The sequence below is a fragment of the Agrilus planipennis genome, unplaced genomic scaffold (genome assembly GCF_000699045.2).
Source record: "Agrilus planipennis isolate EAB-ADULT unplaced genomic scaffold, Apla_2.0 scaffold68, whole genome shotgun sequence".
Classification (NCBI taxonomy): domain Eukaryota; kingdom Metazoa; phylum Arthropoda; class Insecta; order Coleoptera; family Buprestidae; genus Agrilus; species Agrilus planipennis.
This window is the reverse complement of record NW_020439033.1, coordinates 458,661-475,030: the sequence shown is the minus strand read 5'-3', so window position 1 is coordinate 475,030 and position 16,370 is coordinate 458,661. Positions and strand designations below refer to the sequence as shown.

At 37.1% G+C, this 16,370-nt stretch overlaps 1 protein-coding gene across 1 annotated transcript in view; it reads left to right on the top strand.

Moving 5' to 3' along the window:
• The window catches only part of LOC108732782 (roundabout homolog 2-like), a gene marked incomplete at its 5' end in the record, with an annotated part of 46,426 nt that extends 30,671 nt beyond the window's left edge, over positions 1-15,755 (top strand). Inside the window, 5 exons of the mRNA XM_025976620.1 lie at positions 11,574-11,852; positions 12,288-13,865; positions 13,922-14,246; positions 14,309-14,945; positions 15,097-15,755. Coding sequence (XP_025832405.1) covers positions 11,574-11,852; positions 12,288-13,865; positions 13,922-14,246; positions 14,309-14,945; positions 15,097-15,450 — 3,173 coding nt within the window. The remainder of the gene's footprint in view (positions 1-11,573; positions 11,853-12,287; positions 13,866-13,921; positions 14,247-14,308; positions 14,946-15,096) is intronic.
• Positions 15,756-16,370: the final 615 nt, after the last annotated feature.

The window sequence follows — 16,370 nt, the reverse complement described above, 5'->3', positions numbered from 1 at the left end:
CTGTTAAGACAGCAGGTAAAAGTTGGTCTGTGTTCTGTCGGAGCTGCCTGCGACGCGCTGATGAGATCCAAAAAGATCGAAATCGCGATCCTCGTCTGGCAGTTTCGATAGAATACAGACCACTTCGAATTATTTTAACTACTTATGATAAATAAATAACCAAACAAAAAAAAATCCCGATTTCGGTTGTGTTGTTCCATCAAGAGTCAACATCAAAATCAATTTCGTTTGGTAACTTTGTTCTATCTCTGGTTTGCCATTTTCAAAAAAAAAAATTCGAATTTATAAATAAATTAATAAATAAACTTTTTCAATATGTTATTGAGTGAGTAAGTGGGTATCTATCGATTTTTTTTCTGTTTGGTGGAAAAGTAATCCACATCAAACTGCCTATTATTTGAAAGAAGAATCTCCAAGTCGAGACAGACGATTCAACTTCCTCTCCCGGTTTCCATCCCCGGGGATTTTACGACGCTATCTGTTTATTCTCGGTCTTCTCGGTCTCCGTCCTCTCAAAGGCTACGGCAGTTTCCTTTTTTAATTGTCGAAGAAACATCAGTAAAGTTAATTAAAAATCGTTAGTTATTGTCCGCTGCTTTTAGAATCGAGAGGCTGTTCTCTTTTATCTGAAGGAAATTGCACAAGACAAACGGTCAGTTGTGTTAGTTAATTAAAAGGAGGACGGTGGAAGATTTAGCCCTAACACAGTCGAATTGGAACGAGGTGAAAGGTCATCTTGATTGAAACGAATCTTTACGAATTCCTTACGCTCTTTGTATGTTATGTAAACTAGCTTTTAATTAGTATAGTTATGATCAAAATTGGAGTTGGCCTTGCAGTCTTGGCAGACGAAGACGAAGACCAAGACTGTCTTTACCCCAGCAAGAACAAGACTTCGTCCAAATGAATCATTTTTCGACAATGTTAATTCTAATTGTTTATAATTAATACAATTTTTATAACACTTCAAAAATTCAGAGAATAGTCCTGTCTTTGAGTTTTGAACTTGGTAATTATTTAATTGATAAATTACACTGCAATAATAAACTTACCATTTTCAAAACGTAATACTGTTTTCAAGCTTGAACTTGGTAATTCTTTTATATGCTGTATTTAATTGAGAATATTTAACACAATCAAAAACTTGAAAATTTCAAATTGAAATGCTGTCTCTTAGTTTTGAACTTGGTAATTATTTAATTGATAAACTGCACTGCAATAATAAGCTTACCATTTTCAAAACGTAATACTGTTTTCAAGTTTGAACTTGGTATCTCTTTTTTACCTTATTTTTAATTGATCAGCTAATAGGTATATCGCAATAACGGAAATTACCATATTCAAAACGAAATGCTGTTTCCAAATTTAAATGTGCCAAGTTCTGCAATTGGTACTGAATAATTGTATATTTTGAACTTAACAGATCTTTTACTCTATACGTAACAATATTCACTGCATTCCAAAAGATTCCTGATTTCAAATATAAACATCAACTTGGCAAATTGGCACTGAAAGAAACTTGGCATCATTTGTCAATAGATCTTGGCTCCGTGTTTCAAGTAGCTGTTTTTACCAAATCTCATATTATATTATTTTATAAATTTTTAAATCCCGATGTGTTTGTCCATCATCTGCCCCCCCCTACCCACAAAACAAATGAAAATTTCAGGTTTTCAAGATAAAAATTAAAAATAGTTTGTGACTCTGTAGGAAGTACTTTTAATAATAATAAAATTTTCTTTCAATTGATTTGAGTTCGAGTTGCACCCAAAATAAATTTTAGCTGTTATTTCATGCGAACCCCCTGCAGAATTTTATCGCAATTGGAGGGTCTGTAATGAAAATTAAATTGAATTTCTGTAAAATATGTCCCATTAAAACGGTCGAAGGACCGTTATCGGTAATACTGTGAATAGAACGAGCCGAACGAGGGAATTTAATACGATTTTAATCCTGATTATCAGCTGATTGCTTCTCTAACGAACACTGTCGTATATACCGGAAAAGAATCTGTAGAACGTCTCTAATATTACTTTTCAAAGAACTTTGAAAATGTGTTTTTGTTGCAAACAAACGAAAACGGCCCTATTAAAAAGCAAAAGATTAAAATGGTTACATTGTATAATATACAAATCTTAATTTAAAGAATGTTTTTAAAGTATGTTTGGAGCGCGGCGTTGTACGGGTGCGAAATATAGACAGTGGGCGCGGCGGAAAAGAAAAGGTTAGAAGTCTTCGAAATGTGGTATTATAGGCGAATGATGAGGATAACGTGGGTAGAAAAGGTTAGAAATGACGACGTATTAGAAAGAATAGAAGATCAGAGGACTCAATGGAAGTCAATAAAAGATAGGCGAGATATGTTGGGAGGACACCTTCTTAGGCATGAAGGTCTAGTCAATGTGAGATGTTCTAGTTTTAGGGAAATGCGAAGATTAACTCAGGATAGGAAAGAGTGGAGGTACGTGTCCAACTAGTCTTAGGACTGACGACCCTATGATGATGAATTTAAAGAAAAATTTTGATACGGACCTGCATAGGTCAAATTTTAACCACATTTGGATGACAAATAACGCGAAGTTCTTTTTTTTTTGTTTTTCTATTCTGTATCAGAATGACATGATCTATTATGTATTTTGTATTAAATTAGTAAATACGTTGTAGTATAGGTAAAAGTTACAATTTCTAATGTTACATGCTATCTTTGGAATTTTAACTTGGCAATCCTTTCATATTGGATTTAATTGAGTAGCTTTGTCACAATGAAATGCTTGCAAATTTAAAATGAAAATACTATCTTTGAGTTTTGAATTTGGTAATTCTTTTATATAAGTATTATATTTAATAGAGAAACTTTGTCACAATCAAAAGATTGTAAATTTCAAATTGTGACGCTATTTTTGAGTTTTGAACTTGGTAACATTCGTTACAATTAAAAACTAATTTCAAATTTAAATGCTACTTAAAGTATTGAACTTGGTAATTAGGAAGTTCTATCTTTAACAATTAAAAACACGGAAATTTCAAAATGACATGCTATCGTTGGGTTTTAAACATTGTAATTCATGTATATCTTGTATTCAATTGAGAAACTTTGTCACAATCAAATGCTTACAAATTTAAAATGAAAATTTGAACGTGGTAAAATCCATTACCGTTAAAACTTAAAAATTTGAAATGTGAATGCTGAGTTTTGAACTTGGTAATTCTTTTATATGCTGTATTTAATTGAAAAGCTTTGTAACAATCAAATGCGTACAAATTTAAAATGGAAATTTGAACTTGGAAAATCCATTAAAATTAAAACTTAAAAATTACAAATGAAAATGCTATCTTTGAATTTTGAACTTGGTAACTCTTTTATAAGTCATATTTAATTAAAAAGATCCATTACAATTAAAAACTTAAAAATTGCAAATTTAAATGCTACCTTTGAGTTTTGAACTTGGCACATTGTATTAAATTATTATTATTCCGCAAACGTAAATTTTCAAAATAATAAATCATATCAAAATGGAATGATTATAGTTGTTCAGCTGCAATGCCACAATCAAAAATCAAAAAAGCGCGCGAAGAAAACAATGAAAAAAAGCATGATTTTGTAACAACATATGTCACAATAAAGTTTATACAGGTAGATGGATTTTGTCACGCTTAATACCAAAAAATACCCCGTATGTTAATGTACCTTTAGTAATGGCCGAATATGAAGTTGCGATGCTAACCGAGGAAAGTTTCAATCTAGAAATAACTAGATTGTCGATGATTAATGGGTGATTAGTTTCATTAAAAGGGAAGGCAATCATTCCCGAAAAGGGATAGGAAATGTAGCGGAAGAAAACTAAACTATCGACCCCGTTATTGCAAGTCAACTTAATTGACTGTTAATTGACTTCTCGATAGGTTCGAAGATTATAACTCCGAACGCCCGATTGGATCTTTAATAGTCAATAGTGAAACGTCATTTTTGTTTAATAATCACCTACCCTCTCTCTCTCTTATTAAAGTTCAAGTTATGGAGAAGAAATAAATTTATTTTTGGCGCTCTCTTACATGAGCCACAGGCACTGGCAAAAAAAAGGAGATGACCAGGGACCTGGCATGACCTTATATTACCATGTAATGAGCCAAAAGTATTCTTACCTTCAGTTAATACATTAACATTAAAAAAGAAATTAGTTAAAGTTAAAGAAGATAATTAAACTAAGAAAAAAAGCTGTAGCATCGCCCGGGCATAGAGGCCACGACCGTTTGCTCGGCAACCGAGCGTCGATAACCGCTGGGCCATTTACGTATGTTGCAATTTACTGAACACGACGGTAGTCTCCGCCCGACATTTGCCAGCTGATATACAGCAGAATTGTAAAATAGAGATATAGAGCATCATTCCGCCATGTTTGGGTAAATATTGTATGTATTAAAAAAAAAAAACGAAATGATCAATTTGGTTTCCCTGCTTTTAATAATGTCACCAGTATATAAAACTTTAGATACCTATCGTTCGTATTTGTTCTTGAGTGCGGTTAAGGGCTAGGCGTTATCGATTATGGTAATGTGTTTGGTATTGGTGGCAAAGAGCGCCAGTTTTCCTCCATCGCCTTCTTCCTTTACGTATCTACAGTTGCGGTTTCTCGCCTCAGGAAAAGTTATTAATGCATTGTGACGTGATAAATCAAACAAGCGTGAGAAGTTTTCCAATTCCCGTGCCGATACTGTAATGTCAGGTTCCAAATGTTTGAAGCGGCAACGTTGAAGGCACAAGGGATTTCATTTTCCCCGCTTAAAATTTGGCATTCACTTAAACATATATGTTTATACTTTTACGGTTATTAGGTTCGCAAAATGAATCTGAAAGGTTTCTTTTGGAAAGATGCGTCTGTATGCTACAGTCGAACTCGATATTTCCCGATTTAGAAAATACCACAAATGGCGTGGTGAACACCATCTACATCTACACCATACTACATTTTAGGATTATGTACGCTCCAACAAGGTCCATTTAAAAATATGGATATCTACTGCTGAAACGAATCCCGACGTAGCTCACCTCAACGTGATAGGCACGGTACCATAATCGAATAAAATAATTCGAAGTGGTCTGTATTCTGTCGAAACTGCCAGACGCGGATCGCGATTTCGATCTTTTTAGATCCCATCAGCGCGTCGCAGGCAGCTCCGACAGAACATAGACCAACCTTTACCTGCTGTCTTAACAGTGCGTTTTAGAAAATACCACAAATGGCGCGGTAAACGCCATCTGTAATACGAGGCTACATTTTAGGATAACGTATGCTCCAACAAGGTCCATTTAAATATCTGGATATCGCACTACAGATGGCGTTTGCCGCGCCATTTGTGGTATTTTCTAAAACGCGCTGTTAAGACAGCAGGTAAAGGTAAAACAAATAATTTTGGGTTGTTCAGGTGGCAACATTTATTTCAGTTGTTCATGTTCCTTGATGAGCATATGTACGTCGGCGAGGTGGTGTACCCTTTTATCTGTTTACATGTTTAGCAGAACAAACACGTAAATGTCGGAGAGAGTTTAAAAATTCAGCAAGATTTATTTGCAACGCTGTTGGTCGGCTGCAAAACGGGTTCAAATTGCTCGTGTAGGGGCGCTCCAATAACAATAAAACTGGTGGGATTTCCCGGCCTGCCGCTTGGTATACCGCAACAATTGGAATGTTCGGCAAACAGAATTACGGTTTTCGGATAAATGGTCAGTACGGTTTCCATCGGTGACTTCGTTAACTTCATTTTACTGCAACGTTAATGCAAACTGTGTACATTGTACAGCCAAAACCATTTAGCCCTGTGCGTAACACGATTAATCAAAAAACCGATACCAAATGATGCAAATTAATCAAAACGGAATAACACATCTACGTCCGTCTTTTGAAGTGGCACTTCTTATGGGAAGCCCCGAAATTGCTCTCTTGACCATTTAGAAAGAGAGTAACCACGTTCGACCGAATTTCCACTTGATACACCAGCAAATATACTTAATGTGATGAGTCCTTGTTTCTTTAAAGTCATCATCACCATAAGGTCGTCAGTCCTAAGACAGATTGGACACGTACCTCCACTTTTACCTATCCTGAGCTAATCTTCGCATTTCCCCAAAACAAGAACAACCCACATCCTTAACTATTTGCGAACAGTAATCTAATCTGGATCTACGTCTACTCCTCTTAACTCCTATTTCTGCCCCTAATATGTCTCTGACTAGACCGTCATGCCTGAGAAGGTGTCCTACCAACCTATCTCGCCTATTTTTCCATAGAGTTCTCTGCTCTCCTATTCTTTGTAATACTTCTTCATTTCTAGCCTTCTCTATCCACAGTATCATCATCATTCTCCTATAAATTATAGAATACATAAACCTTAAGCATAATGTCAGTAACCACACTCCCATTTAAGTAACTTATTGCTTTGAAACTGAATCTAATTTTAATGTCAACTCTAAATCCAGCCCTGATTCCACCTCAGCTTCCTCAATTTCTCCTTAATCTTTACAACAATGAAAGTCCCATCAACAATTGTGGAGTGCCTGGTACGTTATTTACAGTAAGAAAAACGTTTTCACGGCTGCCTTACTGGAAATCTTCCGGGGCAGGTTTATGTTTATGTTTATGTTTATTTAGTAGAAGGCAGCAGTACAAAACTGGTAATATCTACATCATGTGTTACATTATCATAATAATAAGTGAAGCTACAAAAATAATATCACAGAAGTTAATTGATATAAACTAGACTAGCAAGAAGAAAGTCATTTGGTACAGAGAGAAGGACTGTAGTTGGATAGCAGGTGTCGTCGGTATCGAGGNGAGTCACTCAATTTTCAGCGGGGCGACGTGTACGGGGACAACCGTTGAAAAACCAGGCTTCCAATGATCCCTCTCTCAAATGAGTGCGGCTCCAATATCAGGCAGAAAACGTAAAAGCAAAGACAGAACACTCGGATGACGTGTACATGCCACCGAGGTCAAGTACAAGTTGTTGTTCATCTATAATCTTCTAGGTCTTTTTATGCTTTAAGGCGTTACATTTCCGGTGCGATCCAAAACAGATGTCTTGATCAGAGTCAAATGATGTAACCTCATCAGTCCCACAGCTCCTACCTCAATCAAGTTTGGTTGCTTGATTAGGTCCAAATGTTTTGAAACGTTAAAGGTGTGTCTGATCCAGACCAAATCAGATAGTCCAGACCGCAGTCCTAACAAATTTCTAATCGGCCTTGATGATAATCGTATTAGAAGTAGTCCACAACAATTGATAGATAATATCATCATCATCATCATCATCATCATAAGCTGGTCCTTTCTCAGACTAGTTGGGCACTACCCCTACACTTTATCCTATCCTGAGCTAATCTTCGCACTTCCCTAAAACTAGAACATCCCACATCTTAAATTATTTGTGAACAGTAATCTAATCCAGGTATACCTTTACCCATCCTAACTTCCGTTTCTGCCTCTAATATGTCTCTGACTAGACCTTCAGCCCTGAGAAGGTGTCCTACCAACCTATCTCACCTATTCCTTATTGACTTCCACAAAGTCGCTTGTTCTCCTATTATTTCTAATACCTCTTTATTTCTAACCTTCTCCATACACGGTATCCTCTTCATTCGCGTGTTACTCCACATTTCAAGCAACAAGAAGCAAACAGACTGACAGATAAACAGGCGACCAGCATCTTTGTTAAGAGTAGTTTTAGTTTTCAGTTCTTACTCTTCAAGAATTGCTTAAAAGCCAAAACAATTTTTATCCTTTTAAGCTTTTCTCAATAAAAAAAATTAGTTATTCACTAACGAAGGTGCATAATATCCTTCTATTTAGTGTTGAATTTTTAAACAACCCTTATTTCTTAATTGGTGACCTCAATATTTCATTTCCATGTCTATAACCAACTTGAAAATACATGACATAATAAGGTATGGGAAGTGCTTCGATTTTAGCTTTTCAGTCACAGATTAGTTCCATCATTCCCGAAAATATAGTCCAATTATTTATCTTTTGTAGGCCCTCTTATAGATAATTCCTCAGCGTTTTTGAACCGATTAAATCGAAAAATGATTTAATACTCCTTTATCAGAATTATTTTTCGAGTTCTCGTTTCCATTCAGGCAAATTTTTAATTAATAATATTCGTCGATGGCTAGATAAAAACCCACGTGTCTCCTCTTATTTTCTCTGGCTTTCAATGTTCAATGGTCCTATTAAAATTCAAATGTGGTTGGAAAAAATGGAAAAGCACGGAAGAACGGTTAGGTCTAGTGCCTTCTATTCATACTTGCTGCATCCATATGCATGTCTAGATGCATCATCCCCCTCGAATCAGCCGTTAAAACACCGCAGGGCAGAGGGAGGAACCGTATTGGACGGTAAAAATTAAATCAGCAATTGAAGATCACTGGAGCGCGACAGTGGATACAAGGGACCACCAAAAAGTTTAGGAACAACCTTAAAATCATATTATTGAGATCCGTCAAATGGGAGGAGCCTAAAAACATGGCGCCGATTAGGGAAAATTTATCGTAGTTCCTATAGTGTACCGTGCAATTTCCAAGTTTTTAAATTACGATAAAATGATAAGTATTGACACAATATGTGATTGGGCTGACACAAAGCCTCGGAAAGGAAATTTCGTTGAAGGTGAGCGTGTTTTTAATGCCAATCACATTATAAAATTCGGAAATAACAAATCCGGAAGCTAGCCTTCAAATTCCGTCAAGTTTACTGCCTACTTTTTACAAACTTCGGATTTAAAAAGTGATTCACGTTATATAATTGGTGAGGTGATTCTGGGTGATTTAAGCAATATCATATCAATGACTTGCACGTGCAAAGCCGATTTAAGAGAACGTTGCAAACACATTATTGCAACTTTGTTGTATTGCAGCAGGTAGGTTCTTAACCTCAAAATACTTATATCGTATCATTAGAATTGTGTTAAATCAATTACACAGGAATAAATAATTTCTCACTTTATAATTTTAGTATGATTCTAGTTTTAAATATTAAGGTTATGGCTGATGGTAAATACTTGCTGAAATATAATCATGTGCATTAAAATGACGTGAACAAATTTTTATTCCGGAATTCACTTCTTTGATACCTACTGCTTTCATCCAAGCTTCTATTAGTTTACTTTTTTCTCTAATTTTCCGAATATATTTTTTACATATATAAAACGGTTAGTTTTTATTGGAAAGTAGTTAATGTAGGTGAAGAGTGAAGATCTATGTCTGAAGTGCTATTGCAGCTTTTCACTGAACATATTAACTTTTTATTTGATTTAACTTTAGAAGAAAACTTCGTCGACTCCATCATCAAAAAAATTTTTACTTTTTTAACGTGTTTTATTATTTTAATAAACAATTTTACAATTTGCGTGCACAGTTCCTATATAAATTTTTCCCTCATTCGAGTTATAAATTTTGCCACCAGATGGTGTATGCCCATTTGACGAATCCCAATAGTATATTGGTTTTCCTAAGAGATACTGAAATGAAACAATACCTGTGTTGCAGTCAATAATACGAGGGGGCGTTTTTAAGTTCGTGGAATGGGGGGTGGAAATATTCAGCTTCTACCCTTTATACATTCGTCACATCTTTCACTTACCTTACGTATACCTTCGAAAGAAATGTTTTGATGAAATATTATTCTGAAAATTCATTTTTGAATTTTCAACCCACTACAAACTACCTCAAATTAATGTCTTGTCTTTCTCTGGAAAATACGCTGAAACTGCATCATTTCTTCCCAGGAAGACTTTTTTTCAAGTTTGGGAATAGGTGGGTGAGTCAAAATTTCGACACCTTTGTTTCAATTTTCATCTTCTTTTTTCTTTGATTGTTTCCTTTAACCGTTCTAGGATTAAAGCATAGTATTCTGCGATTATGGAGACACCTTTATCTTTATAATCGATCAACAGGGCTCCTTGAGAGTCTTGGACGGTGGTGCGCCTTTTTTATGCCACTGCATAGAGTCCTGTTTGGACTCAGGTTCATAATGATAAACCCAAGTTTCGTCCCCAGTAACAATTCGACTCAATACTCCATTTTGATCTTCAATACAGAGGTTCAAAAACGCGCCTCAACATTCCCCACGCTGTTGTTATTGAGATAGAGTGAGCATTCTTGGCACCCATCTTGCGCTGACTTTAGTTATGCCAAGATGATAGTGAAGAATTTTAAAAATGGTTACATCTGATACTCCTACCATTTCAACGAGTTGTTTCTTCTTAAGTCGGCCATCTTCCACTATTAATTTTTCGACTTTTTGAATGATTTCCGGAGTGGTCATCTCGATCGGTCGTGGGTTGTCTTCACGTGAGTCCCTGCCTTGCTTACAGAGGATATGCCACTTGTAAACCATGGTTTTACCTGGGCAAGAGTCCCCGTAGATGGATGACATCTCTTCCTGTATGGTTTGAACTGATTTTCCTTGCTTGGTAAGGAACTCTATAACAACGCTGTACTCGATTTTCTCCATATTTCACAATTTGTTTCCGATTAACTTTGTTTCGTCGACGATGGTTCAAATACCACTGGCCTAATTACGATAAAACTTGGTATTTATACTAATAATGAGTTATTTAATTGAAGATAGTCATATTACAGCTAAAATTAGATCCGTCAGTGATCTACCTACCTACTGATTATTGATTTTTTTTTTGTCACTTTCCTTTGCAGAGAAATTAGTCTTTCATATAGCATATCTATGAGTGTTCATAAACAAACAAGTTCTGTTACTTTGGTACACGTTAGAGGTTCTTTTTAATTGAAATTAGTGCCTGAATTTTTTGTTTTTTATTATTGCTCTTTCCAGGGTGGATTCAGCTGCAGTTTCCCCGGTATATTTAACTATCAAACACAAAAACTCATCAATTATGGCCCTCAGCAGTTGCGCTTCGAATAAAAATTAATGCTTATTTAGTACGTTATTTGACTTTAATAGTCTGTTAACGGAAATTTAAAGTCAATTTGGGAGAGGGGTGAGTGCCCTTGTAGTAGACACGGGAAATTGAGATGTTACAAAATTTATCATTCAGCAATTCTCATTTCCTGTTATCGATATTTCACATGCATACATACATACAAGGGTGGATTGATAAGTTTCCGGCCTGACCAAGAAAAACAAGGTTTTTAAAAATTTTNGCTTTTCCATTTTTACGAAAACCACAGAGGCGTCTTGTTCAGCGTGCTGTCAAACCTACACTAGCAAGGAGATCGGGCTGAAACTATAGCTACAAGCTATCCAAGGATGGTACTATAGAATGTCACCTCAAGGTAGGCCTAGTGGCGTCATCTCTTGGTTAGGCCGGAAACTTATCAATCCACCCTCGTACATACATACGTATTAATGATTTTCCATTTTTTCTGTCTTTTGTTACCTTATTCATTATTTCTAAAATGACATCATCCAAGACAAATGATGAGCAGCCCTTAATAATACTTCCTAAAAATATTTTACCGTTTCTATGATTTTGTCACAAGGAGATTTAGAAGATGTTTGTAAAATTAGGACTTATTTGTTAGTGGATTTTTCTTATTATTCCAGTACTAAGGGAAGATTTTCGCTTGGAACCGCAGACTTCTAGAGTAGCTGCTGGAGAAGACATCATTTTAGAATGTGGTCCTCCACGAGGAACTCCGGAGCCTCAAGTGTTGTGGCGAAAAGATGGTCAAATATTGGAGTATGATAAAAGAGTTAGGTTGGTGGATGGATTCAATTTGGCAATTACCGAATCCAGACCTTCAGATGGGGGTAGATATCAGTGTGTGGCCAAGAATGTGGCTGGGATCAGAGAATCTTCGGTAGCGATACTTAAAGTTTACGGTAAGTTTTTCCTAATTACCCATTGAGTCATTTATAAGATTTGAGAAAGGAATAATCCAATGGCGTATACATTCACGGCCGGAATCGACTAAACAAAGAGGTAGATCTGGGTTGATGGGTCGTTGTCGAAACGTTTGGATCTAAAACTTCCTTTTGACCACGGCCCATCAACCCGGAACTACATCTTTGCCCAAAGAAATAATCCTCCAGTATTAGTTTAAATATGTCAGTGTCAATGTTACTTTTAGATCAAAATCTTGTTACAAAATCAAAACCAAAAGTCATACAGAAAAGCATGTCAATGTAAAGTTAAGACTGAAATTATTCTGGGACCACAAAATCATAACAGAACAGTTTTTCTGTAGTAAATTTCAATCAAAATGTATATTATCTACAACGAGGAATATCCTTATGGACTCATGATATTTTTTTTAGTAAAACCGTTTCTCATACGTCCCCCTGAAAACATAACTGCGCTGGTTGATACAACCGTGGAGTTTTCCTGCTCGGTTGGAGGAGATCCTTTGCCGGACGTCATGTGGCGTCGTAATGCGTCTGGGGGAACGATGCCATTAGGGCGCGTTAGAGTCCTCGAAGACAGAAGTCTTCGCCTTGAAAGAATAACGGTCCAGGACGAAGGACGTTACACGTGCGAGGCAGATAATCCAGCAGGTGCCCTAACAACTTCCGCTTATCTTACCGTCCTTTCCATGCCTTACTTCGTCCAAAAACCTCTCGCTCAGACCGCCGAGGTCGGTCAGAAAGTCACGTTCCATTGCAGTGCGATAGGTAGTCCGAAACCATTTATATTTTGGTCGTTCGAAGGCGATCGTGCCTTAGTATTTCCCGGTAATCCTACGGAACACTACGAGGCTATGACTTCGGATGACGGGAAGTCGGTGTTGATGTTAAGAAACGCGCAACTTCAAAATTCCGGTACCGTTGTCGTTTGTTCGGCGATAAATCTAGTGGGCTCGGTGTCCGCGAGGACTAGATTGACAATAACGTCAAAAGACGATCGACCTCCGCCTGTTATAAGTCGAGGGCCATCTAATCAGACGTTACCCATAGACTCTGAGGCGAATTTTTACTGTGAAGCTACGGGAAATCCAGATCCAGTTGTGTCGTGGTACAAAGATGGAGTTCCCGTAAGACCTACGGAACGAATAGACATGTCCAAACCCAAATTTCTTGTGATAAATAGTCTGAAGAAAGAAGATTCTGGAACTTACACATGCGTAGCGTCATCTAGAAGCGGAAAAGCGACTTGGAGCGGTCATCTTCTCGTCGATAATCCGAAGAACCCAAACATCAACTTCTTCAAAGCCCCAGAACCTGTGACGTTACCAGGTCCACCCAGCAGGCCACACGTGCTCAATCAATCCGAAGACAGTGTGACCATTACATGGGCTCGAAACAACAAAATTGGATCTTCCAGCCTCATTGGATTTCAAGTAGAGCTTTTCGGGAGGGAAGAAAATGTAACGCCCACCTGGACGATTGTGGGAAGACGAGTCCTGGGCCCGGTCTTCACTCAGCACCTCCTCACTCCAGGAATACCTTACACGTTTCTTGTACGTGCCGAAAATGCTCACGGACTTGGTCCGCCATCCCAGTTATCTGAACCAGTAGTGGTTGGGTCAGAATCGGGACTGAACTGGGGAAGTCCAGAAGTGACTGTGCTTAGTGAAGCACGGGCTGTATTAGTTTCGGGGAATGTGGTCAAATTGACTGACGCTATACCCACATCCTCGACCACCATCAAGTTAATGTGGGAAATACTGGACGCCGAATTCGTCGAGGGTTTATACATTTACTACGTGTTTTTGAACGAGGAATTTTTCGAAAAGAGTACGTACAGTATGCTAACCGTCTTGCATAGTGGTGGCAGCACTGCGTTCAGCGTGAGCAACTTGGAAAAATGGGCCAAATATCAATTCTTCATCATGCCTTTCTATAAAAATATCGACGGGGCTCCATCCAATTCCAAAACAGTACGAACTCTCGAAGATGGTAAGTAAGATTCTGCGCTTTCTTTTTTTATCATCATCTCTGGGGATTTCTTACAGTTCCCACAGAACCCCCATCTCACATGGAAGCCCTTTTACTTAATTCTACCGCTGTCCATTTGAAATGGAAGAGTCCTCCGGCTATGTCTATCAATGGTCAACTAACTGGTTATAAAGTCGAACTGAAATCCAACAAATCCAATGGTACTCCTGATGTAATTTCGGTTGGAAGTAAACCTTCACTACTATTAACCAATCTTACTTCAGGAGTATCATATAATGTTAGGATAGCTGCAGTAACAAGGATAGGTACCGGTCCATACTCAGTTCCAGCGCTCCTCAGGTTAGATCCAGCGTCTAGAATTCCCGATCACCACTATCACAGGTGAAACACTGGAGAAACTTTAGGAAAACGCCTGTCTAAATAAGTTTTCTTTTTTCTTTCAGGCCAATAGGCACGGAGATGCAAACAGGAGACTTTATAACCGAAACGTGGTTCATGGTTCTCCTTATTAGTATGGTAGGTGTTATGGTTCTATTGTTCGGTGCGATGTTATTGGTCAGGCGACGTCAAATATTGGCCAAAAAGTCCTTGGCCCCAAGTAGATCAAACGGGGCGGTTCTTTCGACTCCTTTGGCAGTCAAACAGGAAGTTCCTCTTTGGCTGGACAAAGATATCCTTCCTGAATACTCACTCAACACTCTTCCAAATTACCAAAAAAAAGATTTCGAAAGAAACGGCGGCTTTTCTTTACAAAACGGCAACGGCAACATCATTTCGAATCCAATGGACAGCAACGATCTGACCAAAAAGGACAACTACGACTGTGATCCAAACAAGAGTTATTCGGGTAGCAAGCAGGGATATTCGGACAAGTACAGGATGTATAATGGAAAAATTCTAAAGGACTACAACAACATGCAGGTCCAGGACTACGCCAGTCCCAACATTTATTCTGAGTCGAGGGGGTCGCAGGTGGCGGATTATGCGGAAGTCGACGCAAATATGGTGGGACACAGGGGTGACTTGAACTCTCCAGCACCTTATGCATCCACCACAATTGTTTCCAAGTCGAGGAAGTTGGTAAGTTGCTTTTTTAACTTTCTAAACTTTTATTACGAAATTATGATAGTTTTTTCTCGAAAGAGATCTCCATCCCCTTGCGCCCTCCCTCTATGTACGTTATCGTGTGTAGTTATTTGTGGTTGATTTATTTGTGAATTTTTTTTGTCAGGGTTGGTCATTAAAAATGCGTACACCGAGCCCTGACGAGCCACTTTACCCCGCCCTCAATGGGGGTTACTACAACCGCAGCGTGTACTCGGACTCGTACTTCCCCGTAACGCAAACTCTTAGAAGAAATAAAAGAAAATTGGCTAGTAGCGGCAGCAACATCCCCCCCGACTTGGTGTCACCTAGTCAGCCAGTGTACGCTCGTGTCGGTCCCCCCACTACCACCGCCACCAATTGGGGGGAATATGGGAGCAGCTCCGTCTCCCCCAATCTTACCAGCTTTGTTTCTGCAAAACAACAGCACAGCAATATGTATCACGCATCAACACGCAGTGAACCGGGAAATATGTTGTGAACTTTGACATCATAGCAGGTTTGAAGAGACAAGGATTGGTGTATTGTTTTTATTTTCCAGCCGTAGGTCGGTAAGTGATTCATTTGTTTTTATTTTTTTTTTCTGTTATTTAAACCCACAAACGATAAAACAAATGAGAAAAACGTTTTATAATGGTTTTTGTTTTTATTATTGTCAAAATTTAAATGTCATCGAAAATATTAACAAGATTGGGAAATTGTTTCATAAATAATCCGTAATGCTCAAAACTACTACGTGATCAACTGCATTTATTTATAACAAAGTATGAAATAAATTTAAAATAACATTTAATCAGTACCGAAAATAATTAAAATGTTTCCATTGTTATATTTTAATAATTTACAATCAAAATTTGAGCAAATAGTATTTTTTGTTTATATTTTATTATGAAAAGGCAATACAATAAGTGCAAAAAGATAAATTAAAAGTAGTACGTTCTATTAATTAATTTCCTATTTGGTAACCTAGCGTCTTTAAAGTGACACCCGGTATAGTAGCTATCGAATAAAAAGAATTTAAAATGGTGATTACCATTATTATGAAGTTATCAGTATTTTAAACATTCCAAAATTTAAAAAAAAAAGCCTAACTTTTAAACTACGTATAAAAGAAACTTAAACACTATTACTAATCTTATGCCTATAATAAAAATTTCAAAAAAAAAAATCAAATTAATTAAATTACAAATAAGAACTACATACTTATATAGGTATTTATCTCAGGAATGTTCTTACTTCTTATTAAAAACGAAACTATACATAATGCATAATATAATAACCATAAGTGATTTTTTTTTGTAATATATGATTTTTTTTTCTTTTTGTTATCAGAAACAGTATTTTAAATAACAAAACATACCAAAGTGTACGCTTGATGTGTATAAATATCGTATAACAATA